At 40.1% G+C, this 23,003-nt stretch overlaps 1 protein-coding gene across 2 annotated transcripts in view; it reads left to right on the top strand.

The window, feature by feature from the left end:
- COMMD1 (copper metabolism domain containing 1) overlaps window positions 1–13,196 on the top strand; it is an 89,365-nt gene extending 76,169 nt beyond the window's left edge. The window contains exons 3-4 of one of the 2 annotated variants that reach the window (XM_054728475.1): window positions 9,594–9,727; window positions 11,955–13,196. In XM_054728475.1, the coding sequence (XP_054584450.1) occupies window positions 9,594–9,701 (108 nt within the window). In that variant the 3' untranslated portion in view covers window positions 9,702–9,727; window positions 11,955–13,196. Of the gene's footprint in view, window positions 1–9,593; window positions 9,738–11,954 lie in introns of those variants that run through there. The other variant, XM_008162093.3, reaches the window with a different exon arrangement.
- Window positions 13,197–23,003: the final 9,807 nt, after the last annotated feature.

Raw genomic sequence — 23,003 nt, forward strand, 5'->3', positions numbered from 1 at the left:
CTGAGTCAGTCTTCAGGGCTGGACGTTGGCAGCAAGGTGCATAAGAGGCTCTGAGTGAGGGTTATGAGAGATTTCTTTTTAAACCACTTTCTAGTCCTTTTCTTGGCAGCTTTTATTTTGGTAGCCCCCATAGATTAAACGACATTTCAAAATCAAGTTCAGTGATATATCTTCTGCCAAATTGGACTGGCATACCTGAGCAATCCTCAGATAATTTTTGTATATATCCGTTTTCTTGTTTTTGGACTATTAGAAATTCTTTTCTGTATGATATGAACAGCAAGCCTAGGATCATGTGTGAGATCGTCATCATCATCTGCAAATACTTACCAAATGCTTGACAGACTATCCTCTAAGCATTGGGGATTGTATGGACTGAATTGTGTCCTTTGCAAATTCATATATTAAAGTCCCAACCCCTAGTATTACCTCAGAATGTAACTTATATTTGAAATTTGTTGGAAACACAACAAAATTAGTCCACTTTCCCCATAACCGCAGAAAAAAAAATTATTAAAAATCACCCTCCCCCCAATTAGTTTTTTTTTGAATTTGAAAGTCCTACCCTTGGTCTTTCCATCATTGCCCTATTTACCTATTTGTTTCCTCCAGAGAAGGGCCAAGGGAAATGCTGCTTTCTCACTACGCCTGTTTCTGCTTAATTATGCTGTCATTATTGACTTGAAAGAAACCACATCGAGAAAGCCGAGAATTGAGAGATGGTGCTGTTGGCAGAGCAAGTTGGTGATCTCTTGTTGGAGAAAATCTGCAATCCCAGAATTGGTTTCATTAGTACCGCTTCTGTCTTCCTCCTCTGCCAAGGAGTTTACCATTCATTGCTGCACTCCTGTCTTTTTATTGGATATGCTAAGATGTTTCCTCCCTCGTAATCTATAGATTATCAAGAACCCCTTAGAAAGGAGGTGCCATTGTATACTTTGTTCCTGCCTGACCAATGGTATTGCCTAAACAAGGAACTCTGGATGAGTTTTGCTTTGTTTTTCATTTTCTCTATTTCTGTCATGCAAATATATTTTAGTTTGTTTGTCAAAGTTGTTTGCAAATGAGTTTGCTCTGGAATATACCTCATCAGGAATGAGGAGGGGCCCCAGTTTGAAAATTAGCAACACACTTTTTTTTTAAAGTGCTAGAGTTTTGTTATTTGGTTTCTCTAAGATTTAAGTGAAATTTATCCCGTCTTCAGTGCGATTTGTCTTTTCAGCCGTTTAGCAGTTGTTCCTCTGGTTCTTTGTCCATTTTCACATGGAAACTAGATCTACTCAGCCAAAAGCGTAGTATGATTTCCTGCGGATCCCAACCAGAGCACCTAAAATAGTTTTCTACCCAAATATTTTTTTTAGCCAAAGTTTTTCAAAATACAGAGATCTTCATAGCTAAACATTAAATCCTGCTGAAAATCGAAAAAGTTGGAAAACGGATTGGAGCACAATGTTTTGAAAAACATAGGAAACAGCCAATGATCTAATTGTTGAGCTTTTTGTGTTTATATAACTTGGCTCCACTTTCTTTGCTTTCGTTGGGTGTTTCTAAATACCTTTGTAAATGCTTAAGTCCTGGTGTTTATGTAAATCAGCATAAAATCAGGCATTTTTAATTATTTGCCATTCTACTCTGTTACATGTACTACACTAATCATGTTTGAAACTGTCCAAATTCAGAGGCAGATGTGAATAATTAGCAGGCGGTAGGTTAAATCAAAGAGCTGGGAATTCTGGTCTTCGCATAATTGGGATTAATCTGTGGGTCTCTCTCTTTTTTTTCTTTTCTAGTGTTAAAATGAAGATTGATGGTCCTCTACCTTTCACTATCCACTGGCCTGTAATGGGGATTAGAGTATATAGCAGGTTGTTTTGAAATCTTGGGGCGGGGGCGTGAGGCGGGGGCGAATAGTCATGGTCTTGGTTTAGCAGCACATCATTCAGCCCACAAAAGAACCACTCATTCTTGCAAAATCAAAACTATTTTCTCCCTTTCAGAAACAAGTCAGGGTTGCTTGGGCCAAAATTCATATTCCTTTTAACCACACATTGGCAGTACAGGCATGTATAGTTTTCTTCTAAGTCATGGCTCTAGCTTTTTTTCCAGCTAAGAAACCTAAACCAAAAGAATCTCAGGGTCCTGTTCTTGGCATACTCCCACTTTCTGTCTTAGAAATTCAAACAACTTTGAGTGGACCGTGTTCTTCAGTGTTATTGCCTTGTTGGCTCACAGGCTCTGAGTCTGCAGATGAAAATGAAAGCACAGCAGCAGAAGAATATGTTTGTGTGTGTGTAAGTTCAGCCTTTGGTTTTCATTGAAATTATCTTGCTAATGCTCCCTTTATAAGATTCCCTAGGTTTTCTTGGTGCCCGGCAACTTCTGTGATCAGGTGATTTGAAAGGCATGGAGAGTATGGATCAGGAATCTGAGTTACTTAATATCCTTCACCTATGGATCTGTGCATCTGATATGGGTTATGGGGTAAGGGGAAGTATTTGCCTTTGGTACTTTCCTAGTTCTTTTATATTTTGTGCCCTACTTATACCTCTTAATGGTAGGTACCATGTATTTTAAGGCAGGTTACTTGGGTTCATTCTTCCTGGAAGAAAATAAGCCTCCTGATTTAAGTAATAGAAAGGTGTTAATAACTTTTTATAATACTTCTTCTGAGAGTATTTATGTTTTAAAGACATCTAGATTGAGAACAGTAGTCCTTGTTACTAAAGGAAAAGAACTATTTGGAATAAGAAGTCCTTTTTTTTTTTTTTTTTAATCCTCACCTGAAGATATTTTTCCTTTGATGTTTAGAGAGAGTGGAAGGGAGGGAGGAGGGGGGGAAGAGAAGAGAAGAGAAGAGAAGAGGAGAGAGAGAGAGAGAGAGAGAGAGAGAGAGAGAGAGAGAGAGAGAGACAGAGAGACAGAGACAGAGACATTGATGTGAGAGAGACATATCTATTGGCTGCCTCCTGCACACCCCCCACCAGGACTGGGGATCAAGCCTGCAACTGAGATATGTGCTCTTGACTGGGAATCAAATCCAAGACCCTTTGGTCTGAGTGATGGCACTCTAACCACTGAGCAATGCCTGGGCATTGCTTTTTCATTTATTAGAGTGAATTCTCTTAGTCCCAATTGTTCTTAGAATATATGGACACCTACTGAGTTTTGGGGTGAGTCATTTTAATTTACTTGCTCAGTCATCAGTGGGATGATTTGCTTTGTGACTTATAGTACCCTTTTTCCCCTGTTAAAATATTGGATTACCCTACTCTTTACACAGTAGATGTATGATTTGTCAGCTACTATATTTGAAATGAGGATTTCCTTAGGATAAAAATGGCCTGAGTAAGGACCATTGGTTGTAATATGTATTGTTAAACTTTTTTGTTGAAAGGTTTACAAAAAGATTATAAATCACAAGTTTTCTTTCTTGAAGTATTGTTTTAAATTAAAAAAAAATCTTTTTATTGATTTCAGAGAGGAAGAAGGAGGGAGATAGAGATAGAAACATCAATGATAGGAATAATTGATCGGCTGCCTTCTGCATGTCCCACACTGGGGATCAAGCCCTGACTGGAATCGAACTGTGACCTTCTGATTCATAAGTTGATGCTCAACCACTGAGTCACACCAGCCAGGCAAAGTATTGTTTTAAACTACAGCTAAGCTATCCATTGTTCTAGATATAGGATATAAGAACAGGTTATTGATAGATATGAGACCATGTTTTTGGTATTAAGATCTTTGATGCAAATGTTTCAATGAAATCTCATCTTCCACAGTTATTATTGCAATTGTTGTTGTTCTTTAATTAATCAAAGTGTGACTATACAAGATTTTGATTTCAAATGATAAGAAAAAAATATTGTTTCTGGTTTATCCTATTGTTTACACTTGGAAGGCAGCCTTTCTACCAACTTAGGCATGATGAAAAGTCTTGCTTTGCTCATCTTTGGAGTTTATATTGGGTGAAAATATACTTTGGTAGTGTAAAGAAACTCATCTTTATATTTATACTGAAGTAGTGATTATTGCCAGAAAGTAAAGTGAGAAATGAAGAAACACTGCCCCCATATAGCAAATATTGGAAATGGTAGAAGAGAAGGAGTTGGGGGTTGGGGAATAAATATCCTGACCTCTCTCTCTTCTTGCCTGAACCCAACTATAAGCCAGAAAACAAGGGGGTGACACAATCTTAGAGAACAGCTTCACAGGGACTAGAACAAAGCAGAGAAGGGTGGAGAATAGATATGAAAGGACAAGTGGAGAGTTATCAGCACAGTTTTCGGGGAACTATAAAATTTTAATTTTGGGCAAATCATTCCTTAGGAAGGAACTTGGAAGATCCTCTGCCATGGAGAAGCTGTTTTGAGGTTGCCTGAAGGATTCAGGAAACAGTATTAATGATAATTCTGAGAAAGCCACAGGAGTGGTATGAGTGGTATACACAGGTCTACTTATGAAGATGTTTGGAACTTCTCTGGTGGGCAATGTTCAAAGCTATTGGGCAGCTTACTTGTTATATAATTGATGTTTGAGAAGCCATTGCCAGTTTTGTTTGACTTTTGCTGCATGTTCTTGTTCTCTCTCCAGTTGTTAAACATAGAAGACAGAGTGCCAGAGCTGCAGTGGCAGAGGGTTAATTTAGGTTTATGAAGTGATAGCCCAAACAGGGGTATAGGCATTATGGCCAAAGTTTTTCTCAGCCAAGGGTCTCTTTGCATCAATAAATAAAACAGGCAGGATAGTAAGAAGCTAGGAAAATTCCTTGGGAAGTGGAATGGGGAAACTGAGACAGATAGCTGATTCAGACTGGCCCCATCCTGACACCCTGACTCACTTGCCTCCTTCTCCCTTGCACAACCACTCCCTTAAGCAGTAAGCCCTCAGGACCATGAGGTTCTGATCAGCATCAGATAATCTTAGGAACAAAGCTTTGGGTCTGTAACCACAGAAACAGAGTTTTGGTCAAACTAAAGATAACATCTAGTCCTCGGTTGTGTCTCAGCTTCAGGCCCAGAAAAGAAGCAAAACCAGATGAAGTGATGCCTATGGCTGACATCAGGATTGGATGCAATGACTAATGACCCCTACCCCTGATCCTATATGTTCATTTTGATGTATCAGCATATTAAAAAACATACCTGATAAGCTGATGAATATTCTATTGAGATCCTCCCCTGAGATCTTTCTAAAATTCCTGCCTTCCCCCCCACTCTCTTGAACACCTGTGCCTAAACCTCCCTCAACCCCCCTCCTGCCCCTTCTTTCAGGTGTGTGTCTTTGCTTTCTTTCTCCTAAGCTCCAAGGGCCCTTCTTTTGCCACTGTAATTTGTTCCCTGAGTCACATGGACCATCTGGATCACTTTTTCTGCCTCTGTGACTTTATTTCTAAAAGGCCAAGGCAGCTCTGAGCAGCCCACTCTTTTCTTCTCTTCAAGTATGCTTTTGCTTTGCTTGCTAAATAAACTCATACACTAGAGTTCTTGGCTCTGAATTCTTTCTTTGTTGAACCCAAGAAGCAAGAGCCACATTCCCAGTAACAAAAGCAAAAGAAAAACTAGGACTAAGCCTTATGAAATCTGGTCTACTTGAGTCAGTGTCAGTTTAGCAGGATCCTGAGGCACCCTTTGCCACTCTCGCTCTCCATCCCCCAGCTTTAGAATTTTAAGGAAACCACAGCATGTTAGAAATTGCCAAAGTTGTATTATAATGCTAAATATGGCCAATAAACTGGGAATAAAACTTTGTGAAAATTTGCATGGAAAATAATAAGAATATAGAGCATAGGTTATAGGATTTCTAGTTTGTTTTATGTTGAATTTATTCTGAATAATTCTACTCAGTAATTCTATTCAATAAGTTATAGTTCTTTTTTATTTTCTATTTTTTAGCATTTTATCACTGTAGTATTGTTTTACCAAAGAATGCTATGGGCCCAGATAAGGAAGTCATCTAAATGGACATCCTACACAAAGAGGTTACTTAGTCTGTATATGGGGAAAACCAAACACTTGCTTAATTATTTTTATACTAGAGGCTAAGCGAGACCCAGACCCGCTGTGCCAGCAGCGGGACCCAGACTGACTCCCACGGCACAGGGGTGGAGGTGGTGGGGCTTGCGGGGTGGGGGTGGGGGTGGGGGGGAAAGGAGGGACCCAGAGTCAAGTCCCCACCCACCTGCGAGCACCTCGCTGCGCATGCAGCCTCCTGGTGACCAGTCTTTGGTCATTCCGCGGTACAGTGTCACGGCCACAGGCCTTTTATTAGTATAGATAAATATATTCTTTGACCCTGATAGGAGATGAGTTTCAGCTAAAACATTAAAGACGTAGGCTTGACAAGTAAGAGTTTCCTTGTTAGAATGTTAAAGTGGTTACCTGGGAAAGGAGTTCCTTAGGAACCTGTGAAATGTTCTTGACTGGAAGTCATTAAAGCTAGCTTGATTTTTGTTGTTGTTGTGTTGTTGTTGGTTTGGGTAGGTTGGCCTCTCAAGGATCTCCTCTTAGAATTTTATAGTTTTTGCACTTGGAGAGACTATTTGAATATTTTGCCTTTGCTTTCTTTTCTAATTTAAAATAATTATTTAAAACCTTGTGTTTAATACAATGCCATATCCCCCATGATCACAAAATACATAGTCTTAGTAATGATGTGCTTGCTTACTCATCTGCTAACCACTTTCTGACTTTACCCTATGCTGTATCTAAACTCTACTGAAAAGAAACGATTCTAACTCTTGAATCAGATATTCAAATACCAGAATTTAGTTTTGTTATCTCTCATTATTATGATCAGTTAGGTCCAGATCAGAGTGGAGGACTTTGAAAAAGAAAGGGGGGTGTTTCATATTGCTTTGTGCTTTCTGCCTCTGGCTTAGTAAACACTGCCTGCATTTGTAAAGATACTTTTCAAGTGCATTTGATGTACTTTTGGTAGGGTACTTCAGTCAAATGTGAAATTTGAAAAAAGACCCATGTGTTAAGCCCCAGTTTAAAGGCTCTTGAATTCCTGATAAGATATTGATAGCATAACTTGATGAAGGTAGGCATTGATAATACAATTTCAGGTTAGCTGTTTCTTTGAGTCATGTATGGTTATATGTCTTTCTAAGACTTTAGTGTTCATTGTTTCAAAGGGTGAGAGGTGAGATTGGAAGAGGATAGAAAATATTTGTTTTACTATTTAAAAAATATTTTTATTGATTTCAGAGAGGAATGGAGAGGGAGAGAGAGATAGAAACAGGGATGAGAGGGAGTCATTGATTGGCTGCCTCCTGCACACCCCACACTGGGGATCGAGCCCACAACCCAGGCATGTGCCCTGACGGGAAAGCAGACTGTGACCTTTTGGTTCATAGGTTGACACTCAACCACCGAGCCATGCTGACTGTGGACTTTTCTTTATCTAGCCTGCTATTTCTCTTCAGTATTTGATTTCATTTAAAAATAAACTGAGCGTGGCTCATTGGTTGAGCGTCAACCTATGAACCAGGAGGTCACAGTTCGATTTCCCGTCAGGGCACATGCCCTGGTTGCAGATTCGATTCCCAGTGTGGGGTGTGCAGGAGGCAGTTGATCATTGTTTCTATCTCACCACTGATGTTTCTATCTCTCTCTCCCTCTCCCTTCCTCTCTGAAATCAATAAAAATATGTTAAAATAAATAAAATAAACTGAGTTTCAGTAATACTTAAGAGGGTTAATAAAAAATAATGTGAATACTAAAACCTACAACAAATTAATGACCCTGATCAGAAAAGATCCTGGCTGTTAATAAACTTTGCTTACATATTACTGATCAGTGTCCTTGATAATCTCTTCCCACATAAATGGAAAACCAGGTGATTTATCATTGTAACAAACTTTCTCCAAGGTGAAACATCATCTTTTCTGCCAGTTTCCTAAATATGTATGTTAGACTCTACTAGTTATTAGTTTCTAGACCATTGGTTCAAAAGCCAGATGTTAAAAAATATTTTAAAGTCAAGCTAAAGATCTCAGTAAAACTGAATGAAGAATAAGAGGTTTTCAAATCTGAGGCCTGTTCTTAATGTAGCCAGCTGAACTGCCTGATTGGCTATAAATTTAATCCTCCTGAAGCTCAAACATAGCTGGCTTCCTTTTTTTAAAAAAATTGGTTTTTGCTTTAAACTAAATGAAAACCTGGTAGTTTCTAAATTCACATATGAGACTATACCCCTCTCCTATTCAAATACATGTTTGAGGAGAAAGTTTCCTGTTGTCAGGGAAAGCTACCTTCCCTTCCTTTGGGAGACTTTCATCTGAGAGGCCTCTTATTTTCTTCTGCACTCATTTTTCCTGGGGGATGTTCAGTGCCATCAGTTTAGATTCAGCACAGCAGCTTAGCAGCAGCAAAGGTACTTTTTCAAAATCAATTGCTGAAGATTCTTCTAGCTGATGACAGAATGACTCCCTCCCTCTGAAGAGGCTGTGGTCTTCTTTTACCTGCCACTTTGGGAAAGGCCATGGTATTTACAGAGGAAAATGTAGAGAAGATCACTGATCTGTGGTTCTGCCATTAACCAAGAGATAGACAATAGGCATGTCATTTAACATGCCTGGGGCCCCGATTTCATTATCTAAAAAACAAGACAGTTGGATTATATGATTTCTAATAATTCACACAGCTTTAAAATTACATGACTATTGTTCCTAAGAGCCTTGAACATAGTTACTCTTGGATATATAATTTGCCCTTGTCTCTCAAGACAGTGCGAACCTAGGATTTGTTTAGTGCTCATGAAATTTCTGTCACCATACTTCAGAGGCTTTTGTCTTTGATGTCTACCTAATCTAGGGTTGATTGACTGATCCTACCAGTGATTAAAGGAAATGTTTTTGAGGGAAATCTGGGGAGAGCCAGCTTGCAGCAAGTAGAAAAGTCCTAGAAATATTTATAGCTGTTTCAAGATCTGGTTATCTTTCAATGATCTGATTGATGTTTCCCAACTTGGTCTAGTAATGATTCTTAGCTGTCCAACTTTCTAATCAAGTTTACCTAGGTTGTTGGGAAAAGTGTTCACATACACTGAGTTTTTCACCACCTGTCACAATTTCTAGTACAACCACTAGATCCAAATTAGCCCTATTCCCAGGGTAACACAGAGCCAATCCAAATCCTCCTTTCATTTTATACTACAGGCGCTGTGGAGACAGCATGGACTTCGGAGTTCACAATTTGATTCTGCCTTTTTCTGGTTTTGTGATGCAGGTTAACCTCTCTGTGCCCCAGGGTCATCTATAAAACAGCAATATTTAGTACTTACCTTAAAAATTATTAAGGGATCAAGTATGATGATAGATGATAAGAGCTTCTCACATGCCTCATAATGAGAACACCTGACATTTGAATACCTCTTTACCACTTATGAAACACCGCAGAAAAGTAGTTTGATTTAGGGCATTGTGCTGGATTTGCTGTGCTGGGTAAAATATCATTTAGGGATATAGAGACTTGAGCCAGACTTGCTGGGTAAGGGCCCCAGGCCTTTGGAATTGGGTCACACCAGATCCAGAGCCTTTGCTATCTTGAGAGTCTCTTGTAGCTAAAACACCCTTTTATGTTTTCCAGGAATCTGAATTTCTGTGTTTGGAATTTGATGAGGCCAAGGTCAACCAAGTTCTGAAGAAGCTCTCAGAGGTAGAAGAAAGTATCGGCACACTGATGCAGCCAGCCTAGCTGAAAATGGACTTGTTGAAGCAAAGGTGTTCATGATCTGTTCGTTTTTGTTGTTTTTTTAATATTATTCACCCATTAATACGAAATCCTCAAAATCAAATTTGCCTGCCTCTGCTTGCTGGAACTTATTTTTTCCATTTACTCTTATAGTTGTTCTACTGCAAAGGCTCTTATACTTCAGCATGTAGAGGCACTTGTAACAGCATTTTTTTAAATTTTTTTTTTTTAAAGGAGGTGTCCAGAACCCTATCCCCAGAGACTTGGATTCAGATTGTCTGGGGTCAACTTTAGAAACCCATATTATGGTGGTTTGTTCCTGAGTAGGATTTTAGGAATATATACATGATAAATTATACAAGAATTAGAAAACATTTTATACAAAGAAATACAAGGCTGCCCAAATACTGTGTATTTTGAGCCAAGGCCTAGAGATTTGCTGACCCTTGACAGTAAAACCAGAGATGCTTCTGGAACTGATTCAGGTATTTGAATTAATTCTGCCCAAATCTGGGGGATCTGGTTTGATCTGAGCTACTGAGAAACATGGGCTTTTTTAGAACCTAGAAATAAACTGATCTCATCACAAAGGGACTCCCTGACCTCAAGTCAGGACTGTGGGAAGAGAAAAATGTCACTGGAGGTGATGTGAGGTTCTTTACCTCAGAAAATTTTACTTGAGTCATCAAATAAAACCTTGTCAAGAAAATATCTTCAACCCAGCCGATGTGACTCAGTGGTTGAGCATCGGCCCATGTACCAAGAGGTCACTGGTTTGATTCCCAGTCAGGACACATGCCTGGCTCATTGCCCAGTAGGAGGCGTGCAGGAGGCAGCCAATCAATGTTCCTCTCTCAGTGATGATGCTTCTCTCTTTCCCTCTCCCTTCTCTCTCTAAAATCAATAAAAATATATTTTGAAAAAAGAAATAAAATGTCTTCAAAAAAAATCTAGTGTAAAAACTAGATCCTAGTAGAGAAATTGTACGAAACACCAAGGTTATTCTAAGAGGAGGAAGCTGTCAACCAGTATATGAAAGCGATGGTCCCTGTTGAACAGGTTTTGTAACCTGATATTGATAAACTTTAGAAACCTCAGTTGCCTTTTGGATATAATGTGTTAAAAAAGAAATGTAGTTCTCTTGGTCTGTGGTTACATCATATATCAGTTCTAATGAGTTTATTCCAGGGCAGGAATAAGTCCTCTTCTGTCAAGCATGTTCTCCTAAATCAATTTGGAGACTTTTTTAGGAGTTCTTCCCAACCCCCAAGCTGAAAATACTGGCTTCCTCCCTGATTAAAACCATGCCAGCAGTTAGCAAACAATAACCAGAAGGTTTTAAATGTAGCCCCTGTGGACCCTTCAGAAAACATCTTGAAATAGTTGGGTAATGTGGTTTGGCCAACGAACTATTAAAACTTGCTCTCTGTTCCCAGGGCTACCGTCATGTGATCCAGAAGAATTAGATAATGTCTCCTGCTATAAAATGGAGGTCAACAATATTTCATTAGATAATGAGATTCCAGAAGTCTTTGGGAGGAAGAACTGTAGCTACCACATTAGTATTAACTTACATTCCAATGAAAGTTTGTGGAAGCCTAAAGGACCAGTCCAAGGGCCCACAGGGAAAGCTCGGTGTAGGTCATCCTACCAAAGCAGTAGCCACAGTGATGGGCATAGGCTTTTTTATTATGTCCCCCAACGAGGTCGTTGGGAAAACTGTTCACATACACTGAGTTTTTCATCATCCTTATCATAAAAGAAACTGGTGTTGAAGGTTAACACTAAACGTTGTTTTTTAAATTATATTTTTAATTAGAGAGGAAGGGAGAGGGAGAAAGAGATAGAAACATCAATGATGAGAGAATTATTGATCGGCTGCCTCCTGCACGCCCCCCACTGGGAATTGAGGCCGAAACCTGGGCATGTGCCCTTGACCATAATTGAACCCGGGATCTTTCAGTCTACAGGCCGATGCTCGATCCACTGAGCCAAATGGGCTAGGGCTAACACTAAGCATTTTTTAATGCAAGTGGCTTTGGACAGGGTGTGTTTGCCTGTGTTTTATATTTACCAGTGATTGTTTTAGTTCTGATTACTGAAGGAGTATATGTTTATTAGTCTACTAGAGGCCTGATGCACAAAATTCATGTAAGGGGCTCGACCCTCACAGCCCCAGCTTCGTCCGGCTTCGTCTGGAAGGGCTTCCGGAAGGACGTCCGGTCTAATTAGCATATTACCCTTTTATCATTATAGATTGTGAAAATATAGAACATTCTAAGAACAGTTAAATGACTCATCATCCTAATCTAGAGAGATAATAGAAAGAAAGCTAGAACTGGAAGAAGAGTTGACATTCCCTGAATGAATTCCTGGAAGTGGAGCAGACTGTTTTTAAGACTTTAATAAACGCTGGCAGATTCTTTGCAGAAAGGTTATATCAGTTTATATTCCCTCTAAGAAAGTATGAGAATAAAACACTCCTCTTCTTGCCTAATTGGGTATTATCTGTTTTTGTATTTTCTGGGACTAGTTTTATAAATTTTTGCAAGGGACACATACTTAAACCAGGACATCTCTCTGGGGAAAGGACCAAGGAGGGAGAAAACTGGCATAAGGGTCCCAGCAGATCCCACCAGGTTTCCTACCTCTGTAATCCTATGTTAAAACCACTTTATTTTAAGTTCAGGAAATATGGGGCAAAGTAAAAATAATCCTCAGCCTGAATTAGGCCTTGTAGAAATTGTCCTTGCTTGAGCAATAAGCACTCTAACTTGCCTGTTCAGAAGAAGTCTAGGCAAAAGCCAAAAGTTGCTCTCAGAATAAAGTCAGACAGAAACTCCAGACTTCAGTAGTTTCACGTTGATAAGAAACAAAGGATTGGCCTGATCCTCAGTGCTGGCTTTTCTTGGGAGCTCTGATTCTAATCAACTCATCAGTGAAGGCTTAAATTCCACCATTTTAGCCTCCCCTTTCCTTTATATAACTCTCTCTTCCCCCAGTCTTATTTCAATGATGATTCAAAAAGAATGACAGCGCCCTAACCGGTTTGGCACAGTGGATAGAGCATCAGCCTGCGGACTGAAGGGTCCCAGCTTCGATTCCGGTCAAGGGCATGTACCTTGGTTGCGGGCACATCCCCAGTAGGAGGTGTGCAGGAGGCAGCTGATCGATGTTTCTAACTTTCTACCCCTCTCCCTTCCTCTGTAAAAAATCAATAAAATATATTTAAAAAAAAGAATGACAGCATTTTGAAATTTAGTTTAAGTTATTCTCCCCTAAATGCAAGAAGGCAGTGAAAAGCCAAGGATGACGTTGAGTACCTGGAATCTTAAATACCTGTCACTAGCTATTAGTTACTGAAGTTCTTTTTTTAGACCTGAGTGAAACGTTGGAATACAGAATATAAATAGAAATTAAATGAAAATAAATGTTAAACAGAATGTTAGAAAGTATTTTTTTTGGAAGTGCACAATAAATGCCTAGACCAGTAAAGGGACAAGGATATAGAAGGAAGCCTTCTAGAATCAGCTCAGAAATGAACAGGATGTTAGAAGGGATGGCCCTTGTGAGACAATTGCCACCTTAATGATTCTTAGCTGACCAACTTTCTAATCAAGGTTTTTAAATATTTTAGATGGTGAATTATTCAGCAGAAGAGAAAACCCAAATAGAACATAATTAGCTTAATTCGAGTTGCAAAGTATATAGTTTTTACCTCAAAATTTGAGAAATAGCAATTTTTATCTAAGTGCAGTGAATTCTCCCTCGTTGGGGATTGGCCATAATTGTCTCTTATAGCATCACAACTGTATGCTGGACAGAGCTAGCAGCCTTTGTCACAAAGGAACCTGCCTGTGCCTGCTTCTTGTCAGATAATGGTACTAAGTGACATAAGTTACAAGCTCACTATATATCCTATCAGAATAAAACACTAAACCTATGAGCAGGTAGCAAAATATGGGTATTTATATCATTTACTCACCAAGGACTATAATTAGGCTTTTTCCTTCCTTCCTTTTCCTTCCTTCCTTCCTTCCTTCCTTCCTTCCTTCCTTCCTTCCTTCCTTTCCTTCTCTTCCTCTTTCTTTCTCTCTCTCTCTCTCTCTCTCTCTCTCTCTCTTCTCTCTCTCTTCCTCTCTTTCTTTCTTTCTTTCTTTCTTTCTTTCTTTCTTTCTTTCTTTCTTCCTGTCTTCCTGTTCTCAGCTAGTTTTATGTTTGCTGCTGGTGTTGGGTTTCAAGTTTTGTTGATTCACAGGATGCAGGCTGGGAGAAATGAAAAGGGGGATAATAAGTATTTGATAGTGTAAGTAGAATAAGAGATTAAACTGTTAGTTTAAAAGAAATTCAGACTGAAAGGTGAAAGTAGTTAAAATCTTTAATGCTGTTATTATACTCTTTATATTAAAAATAATAAATTTGGGGACTTCATATGATTCATATTCTGGATATTTTTAGAACCATGATAAAGATTTGGCACTGATCTCAAAATGACTGATTTTCAGGCTTTTGGTAGAAGCTATTTTATTGTCTTGTGAAAATGGAGAAACATCTGGACAGACAGGGCAGAGGACTTGCACAAGGCCATGGTCAGAAAGAGATGTCAGGGTACTGTCTTCCAGCTCCATATTCTACCTGCCAGATCCCCCAAAAGAATAATGTGTACTTGTAAAAAATATCTATGTCCTTGCTATGTGTACTTGTAAAAAATATCTATGTCCTATTATGTTTGGATGATGACAGTTCCTACAGTGATGATTTTGTGTTCATATGTGACCTTGGGGGCAGGAAGGCCCATTTTTACTTGCAACCTGCATTCATGTAAACCTGTCTCAGTGCAGAGGTTGCTGATGCTTTTAGTGAAGCCTGCTGCTGTTTCCGATGGCCTTGGCCTCACTGTCCATCTCTGGGTGCCATGTGCAAGACAAATCTGCTGTCATACAGGGCTTCCTGGCCATCCACAGTACCCAAGTAGGCAGCAGTTTATCATTATCCTACCTGGACAACCATGACCCAAGCTTGCTTAATGTAGCATCACTCTTACCAATTAATTCATTGTAACAATGTTTCTAGTAAAGTCTGTAATAGCTACTTCCTCACTATTACAGTTTTCTCAACATGGTCTACCCACAATGCTATAATACAGAGATAAGATTTTTTTAAATTTAATAAATCTTTATTGTTCAGATTATTACAATTGTTCCTCTTTTCCTCCCCCCATAGCTTCCCTCCACCATGTTCCTGCCCCACCCTCTGCCCTTACCTCCCCCCACTGTCCTCATCCATAGGTGTACGATTTTTGTCCAGTCTCTTCCTGCACCCCCCACACCCCTTTTCCCCCAAGAATCGTCAGTCCACTCCCTTTCTATGCCCCTGATTCTATTATATTCACCAGTTAATACTGTTCATCAGATTTTTTATTCCCTTGGTTTTTAGATTCACTTGTGGATAGATACGTATTTGTTGTTCATAATTTTTATCTTTACCTTTTTCTTCTTCCTCTTCTTAAAGAATACCTTTCAGCATTTCATATAATTCTGGCTTGGTGGTGATGAACTCCTTTAGCTTTTTCTCATCTGTGAAGCTCTTTATCTGACCTTCAATTCTAAATGATAACTTTGCTGGGTAGAGTAATCTTGGTTGTAGTTTCTTGCTATTCATCACTTTGAATATTTCTTGCCACTCCCGTCTGGCCTGCATAGTTTCTGTTGAGAAATCAGCTGACAATCGTATGGGTGTTCCCTTGTAGGTAACTAACTGTTTTTTTCTTGATGCTTTTAATATTCTCTCTTTGTATTTTGCTCTTGGCATTTTGATTATGATGTGTCTTGGTGTGGTCCTCTTTGGATTCCTTTTGTTTGGGGTTCTGTGCGCTTCCTGGACTTGTAAGTCTATTTCTTTCACCAGGTGGGGGAAGTTTTTGGTCATTATTTCTTCAAATAGGTTTTCATTATCTTGCTCTCTCTCTTCTTCTGGGACCCCCATAATTCTGATGTTGGTACGCTTGAAGTTGTCCCAGAGGCTTCTTACACTATCTTCAACTTTTTGGATTCTTTTTTCTTTTTGCTTTTCCAGTTGAGTGTTTTTTGCTTCTTTGTATTCCAATTCTTTGACTTGGTTCTTGCAATCCTCTAGTCTGCTTTTAGGTCTCTGTATGATATTTTTTATTTCAGTCAGTGTATGCTTAATTTCTAGTTGATCCTTTTCCATATCCTCGAGGTCTCGTTAAATTTATTGGCCTTTTCTAGGAAATTATTGAAAAACCTTATAACCGTGGTTTTGAACTCTATATCCAGTCGTTTACTTTCCTCCATTTCCTTCATTTGTGACCTGCCTCTTTGTTTCCGCATTTTGGCTGCTTCCCTGAGTTGGTAGGGTAGCTTTGTTTGCTAGGTGTCCTAGCAGGGCCCAGTGGCTCAGCCTCCCCAGTTACCTGAGGTGGACACTCTTGGTGCACCCCTTTGTGGACTGTGTGTGCAGTCTTGTTGTAGTTAAGCCTAGATTGTTGTTAGTATCACTGGGGGGAGTTGATTTCCAGGCCAATTGGCTGTGAGGATCAGCTGTGTCTCCGCTGGGAGAGCTTCTGTGCTCAGCTTGGATGGGGCGGAGTCTCAGGGCTGAGCAGATAGCCTTGGTTTCCTGTCAGCCCTGCCCGTGAGGCCCCTGTGTCTCAGTGTCCCGTGTCAATGGCTGCATGCACCTCTGAGAGAAGGCTGCCCTCGAGTTTCGCCTGCTGCCAAACAGTCCAATTTCTCCCCGAATGAGTCTCGGTACCCAAAGTCTCACCTGAAACTGGATTTCAGTGCAGCTGGGAGGTTTTGTTTTCCTCTCAAACGAGAAAGCTAGCCGCGTGCTTGCTGCCCACCCTCTCTGCGCGCTGCGAGTAAGCCAGCTGCATATTCAGCTGCCCGCCCTTTCCGTGCGCGCGGGTCTCCGCACCTCTGTTCTCCACAGCTCCTCTGGGTCTCAGTGTCCTTTTATCTTTCCTTCTAGTTGTAGAATTTCCACTCAGCCAGCTTTCTGGTGTTTCTGGACGATGTCTGCTCTGTCTTCCAGTTGCAGTTTTGAAATTGTTGTGTGAGGCAGCAGTATAGGTGTTTACCTATGCTGCCATCTTGGTTTCTTGATAAGATTTTTTTTTTTTTACATTTTAATTATAAAGGTGATACATACTCATTAAAATTATTAATAATTATTTAATTGTTAAATCAGTATGGAACAGTATGGAGCAAAAATGAGTCTCCCTTATCTTCTGCTTAAGAAACAATAAACGGTTGCTGTTAATAGTTTGGTATGTTTCCTTCCACTTTCTATGCACACCAAAATAAGTGTGTGTATTTAAATATGTGTATGTATGTGTATGTATATTTATGTAGTTATATAGTTATATGTTCAGGTATACCTTCAAAGTATCATTTTTAGTGGTTCTTAACTTTTGTATGACACTTTATGTATTAAAGAATCCAATAAAAAGCTAGAATTCTGTTTCCCCCCAAAACACACACACACAAACATGCACATACTCACTGAATTTTTCACTGTGTCAGGAGTTTCTAGAATTCCCAGACAGCATTCTGTGACCACCTCTTCCTGCTCCTTATGGAACCAGGGGCAGCCTAGGAAATAGCAACACTTTATAATGGATTTGGAGGATGTTATTATTCATAGCAGAAACCTAATGAACCCACATACTTAGGGTGCTCTTAGTTGAATTTTCTGGTCAACAGAGTCTATCACAAAACCTTGAGTTAAAAACTTGACAAAAAGTCTTAAGTTTACTTCCTACGTGACAATCCAGGGATTCTCCGGCCTCATCCCTTTGTACCTGCTGAACTTTCACAACTGCCATCACAGCAGGTACAACATGTTAGTCTAAGTACCTCCTCTCTGCCATCTGTTTTCTCCAGGACTGTGGACTCCTTGAAGGTAGGGAGCTTGGCTCACACATCTTTATCCTTTCTCCTCCCCCTGATTGCAAATGTCTCTATCACTGTGCATGAGATGAGCATCAGAGAGAGATGATGATTGATTTGGGTATTAATCACATCATGGTTTCCATGTAAGTGGGGGATAAAGGAAGCATCAGATCTAGATTTGTCTCACAGCTTCTCCACAGGGCCCTGGCTGTGTGACCTCATTTTAGTTTTCTCATCTGAAAATAGGGATGATAAATCTAATTCACAGGGTAGGTACTACAGACGGAATAAATAGGATTTAGGAGATAATCTAAAAGACATCTTTTAAAGACCCAAGGGCTCTTCAACTTGGGTTAAGTCCTAGCTCCTTTATTTACTAGTTTGCAACCTTGGGCAACTTATTTAACATCTTTGTGCCTTAGCTTCTTCAGTTGTAAAAAAAAAAAAAAAAAAAAAAAAAGTGATAATGCAGTAGTGCATTCCACAGTAGGATACTGGGGAAATAAAATGAGTTAACATGTGGAAAATAATATCTGCACCGAGTTAGCCATTTATAAATGTTTGCTGCTCCTGCTGTTATTATCATCATTACTGCTGTTAGGAACTGTCTCCTTAGGAAACTGAAACCAGTAACCATGATGCAGTTTACGAGCAATACAAGTCACTAGCCAAATAGATTGCTAAACGGAATGGTGTAAGCCACAATTGCTGAGAGAGTTTCAGCAAAGACAAAGGTCAGAGGGACAGGGGTCATCAGAAAAGGTTTTAAGCCAAAGCTTCTTTCTTCTTCCCCCCTCCAGCTTTTACAAAGAATTTATTTTCCAATTACAATTGACATAAAATATTATACTAGTTTCAATAATGACTAGACATTTATATATCTTACAAAGTGACCCCACCCCCAAAAAATTCTAGTATCCATCTGACACCATACATCATTTTTACAGTATTTTAAGCCAAAGCTTTTAAAATCAGATTAGCTTGTGAAGGATTGAGGGTATGTCTTTGGATCTGGAGGTAGAAAAGGAACACATTTCCAGAAATGAGTGGGGTCACCCTTCTTCATGGAAGGGGCCTCTCTTTTCTCTTGGTGGATGTTTACAAACCCAGATGACATCTGGCTCATCATCTGGGGCTCAAGTCCTTGGTGATGAATTGTTAGGAACGGAGAGCTGGGAAAAGTCGTGTTCCCATGGAGGACAATCAAACAAAGATAAACAGCTGAAGTAAGAGAACCTATGAGTGCTAACGGACGTGAAGCTGTGCAACTGGACAAACCCCAGTGCTCCCTCCTTCCCTGGGGAGTTGAGGCCAGAAAGTGTCTGTAGCTCCCCTGGCAGAGCTGGGGGCCGTTCTGGCTTGATTGGGAAGAAAGGTGAGGTTTGCTGTTCTTTCTAGAGTTGCTTACCTGCCTCCTGAAGAGAATCCCCAGGGGCTACAGTCTGGAAAGGGAAGGGAGAGTGAGCATACTTTGTCTTGTTAGCCCATGAAATTCATGTTCACATGCTCCAAGCAGTTTGCAGAAAGGAATAAGAACTCTTAAAAAATATTCCCTCCTACTTTTCCTCAAAACAGAGTTCAGTGTAGAAGCCTTAAAGGGTTATTACTCTACACACAACTAAACTTTGCCTAAAGGGTTTATAGTATTAGCTAGCAACCAGTATCATATCAGCCAAAGAATGGCACAGGAAAGCAGGTGGGCCATGTAATGCTCAGTCTTCTCTGGGGTCCCAGTCTGACCTGGATTGGCTGGCCAGGGTCGGGGCTAGAAGTAAGGTGCCAAATCCTTTGGGCACAGAGGGACCACCTGACTTCGGACCTCATAGACTAAGGAGATGCCTTTTCCCAGATCCCTTCTGAGCTTGAAGAAAGGAAATCACTTCAGAAGTTACTGTATGATCCATTAAACCATAGATGTAGTCATTTGATGGATAGTGTAGCCCTACTTCAATATGGCACATAGGGAATTTAGACAAATATTTTTCCTCACTATCAGGAAGAAGTAAAGTAAAAAACCAAGTAAATAGTAAATAACCAGATAATCTGGGTCCAGGAGCATCTAGTGGGAGATTTAACAGACCCACCCACTTCAAAGCTGATCCTTCTCTTCATCAAAGCTTATGCTTGTAATTTTAATAAATGGGCAAGAATATGCAATAATTTAACAAACAGTTCCTTCCCCTCTCCTCTTTCACATAGGGAGCAGTTATTAAAAAGCTAAGGGAATTTGATTCTGAAGGTGCCCTAAAGAGCTGGAGAAATCTCCTCACTGGAGACCTGACCCTGGAAGAATCAACTTGCAGTCCCCATGGGCAAGCAGCCCTCAAATCATTGCCAGAGGGGCGAGACCCAGCAAGTCCCTGTTGTCTTGCATGAGCTCTGGGAGAGAGGTGGTTGCTGAGTAACCATGGAGCCATTCTTTGTAGATCAAAGGCCACACCTAGTTTTGCACCTGGATGTTTAGCCAATTAACTGAGTGCATGGCTTGTTAAAGAGTTGGTTTGATGAGACAAGTAGTGATTAAATTCTTGTCCTTGCCTTTCCTTCTTTTATCTTATCCTTGTTTTGGAGAAGGACTGTGAAGATTGCTGATGACTTGTTCCATTTTTCATTCTTGTATTGCCAGGTGCTAAAATACCCAGTTAATTAAACTTAAGCATATGCTTTTAGCTAAGCCAGCATTTTTGAGAGATTTAAAAATGTTCAAATATAAAAAATATCACCACAGTCATAGGAAAAAATCAGAACTTTGTAGGATTTTTTTTTTACTTTCATAGTATTTTTTATTTATTTAAATGCAGATAAAGAAGGAGAATCTTTATCTTTCAGTGCTTTTCTGGGGCCATTAAGGGTTTTAATCAGGCCTGATATCCCACAAAGGTTTCAGAGTGTCCTGAGAGAGAAGTGTTGGTCTGCCCCGGAGGCCCAGGGCTGCCCTGAGGCCCAGAGTAAGAGGGTGCCTACCATTCCGGGAGCATTTTGGGTGGAAGCTTATGGACATTTCTGTCTTCAAGAATTTGTTTTAACTTGACACAAATAATACATGGATACATTGTCCTTGAGAAGCATTTAAACCTTAAAATTAAGGCTAAAGTCCCATATCACTAATTAGAGGCCCGGTGCACAAATTCGTGCCCTAATGGGATCCCTTGGCCTGGCCTGTGGGATTGGGCCGAAACTGACTCATATCCCCTGAGGGGTCCCAGATTGTGAGAGGGCGCAGGCTAGGCTGTGGGACCCCACCAATGCTCGATTTGGGGTGGGGAGGGATGCGGGAGGTTGGCCAGCCCAGGAGGGACCGTTGGAGGGCTCCACGGCATGTCGGGCCTGTCTCACTCAGTCCCGATCAGACAGATCCCAGCAGCAAGCTAAACTACTGGTTGGAGCATCTACCCCCTGGTGGCCAGTGCATATCATAGCTAGCAGTTGAGCGATCTTAGCATATTATGCTTCGATTGGTTGAACCGACCGGACACTTAGCATATTAAGCTTTTATTTTATAGGATACTGTTCATCCTGGTTTCTGCCTCTTCTTCCCCAGCAGTAACCTCTGTGATTACTTTGAGTGTATCTCTTTCCAGATTTTTAAATTATTTTTACCAACTTGCATATACAGACAGTCCTCGAGTTACATTGGACTTGACATTCGTTGTTTTGTGGTTATGTCGCCATCTCCCATTTATTTATTAAAAAAAAAGTTCCGTCATTTTGACGTATGTACATACTATGTGCTTTATGTTTTTTATTATTTATTTACCATAAGTAAAGGTCAGGAATTGTTATCTTTCTTTTAAATTTTTTTTTACTGTTTCACTTCATTACTGCTGTGTATGTGCTCCATGTGAATGATGTTGGTGCTTATGTAGGTGGGTTCCTATTTATGGCAAAAATCACGTTACATCACGCTGTAGGAATGGATCTCCGACGTAACCCAAGGACCAACTGTATGCCCATATTTATTGTATTGTTTTAGGTACTCCTGTAACATATGTACAATCCTGTTGTGTTGTTCTGCAAATTGCTTTTCCCCTTAACATGTCTTGAGATTTTTCCAAATTAGTACTGCAGAGACCAACAGCCCACCAAACTGGTATAAAGAATACTTTAGAGTGAAAATATCTGAGCTATAGAAGATACTAAAAGAAATATCATCTGAATGTCCCTCATCTGATAAGAACAGAACTTTTCTAGTTGGTGGCTAGCACTCTCTCCCCTCACCCCTCATGTCTCAGTCAGGGAACACGGACCTGAAGCACTGGGACATTCCACAAAAACTGAGGAAGCAGGAATCACCAGAACCTTCTATCCTATGATTTCCCAATCTCCCTCCCTTTCCCCACCACTTTATTATAGGTTGGTCCTGCATGGGCAATATTTTTTTTCCTGTTAATCTGTCTATTGTCAGTTATTTTCACAGTCACACCTAAGTAGGTAAAGAAATTTTTCCTTCCATCAGTGTGTGTGTATAATTTTTTTTCCATTTCTTTCAACTGTTGCATAGTATTCCAGGCACATAATTTAGGTGTTTGTTTGTTTTTTAATTCCCTATCAGTGGATTTTTTCCAATTTTTTCAAATTGTTCCCAATTTTTCCTCATTGCAAACAATGCTGCAATGAACATCCTTGCACACACCTCCCTGTATACATGTGCAAATATATCTTAGGAAACAGGAATTGCTCTATCTTGAGTTATGTACTTTTTTAGGTTCTAGACTCTGACAAATACACTATAGGGTGTGATAAATGTTTAATAACCAGTCTTCAAATAAAGGGGTTAGGGTCTGATTTGTGGCATTTGTCCATTTCTATTGTGAAATCAGCCTCACCATAGTTGATTTCAAACTACTAATGTGACCTTACTAAAATAAACTTGGAGTTGAAAAAAGATACTGAAAGGGCAGAGCAGGACAGCACAAAATGTACTGTACCCTCCATCCTGTGTAACTATGTATCAGACTCCTTTTTCTTAGAAAACCGCGAGAATGTAACAATTGCATGAACCTGCCAATAGGAATGTAGAGAAGTAGATTCAGTCCAAATTAGGCAATCTCTGTAACCCACGTCACTTCCCTAAGCCCACCCAAATGTCCAACCCTTTATAATTCATCACTCCCCCGGAGTTCGCTCTCTGGCCCCACTGCTGCGTCAGGAGGAGGCTGGGAGCCAAACCCGGGTTTGAATAAAGACTCTTTGCTTTTGCATCGGAGAAAAGGCTCCCTAGTGGTTGATTATTGGGGACCCTGAACTCTGGGCATAACATTTGGGGGCTCGCCCGGGGCTCCCCAATACCCACGAGGGACCCGATCCGAAGAGTCTGACTGCTGACTGACCGCGGTAAGTGTCTGTATTGTCTGTTCTGCGCGAGCTCGCTTCTGAAGCCAAATCTGAA

This window comes from Eptesicus fuscus, chromosome 16, assembly GCF_027574615.1.
Source record: "Eptesicus fuscus isolate TK198812 chromosome 16, DD_ASM_mEF_20220401, whole genome shotgun sequence".
Taxonomy (NCBI): Eukaryota; Metazoa; Chordata; class Mammalia; order Chiroptera; family Vespertilionidae; genus Eptesicus; species Eptesicus fuscus.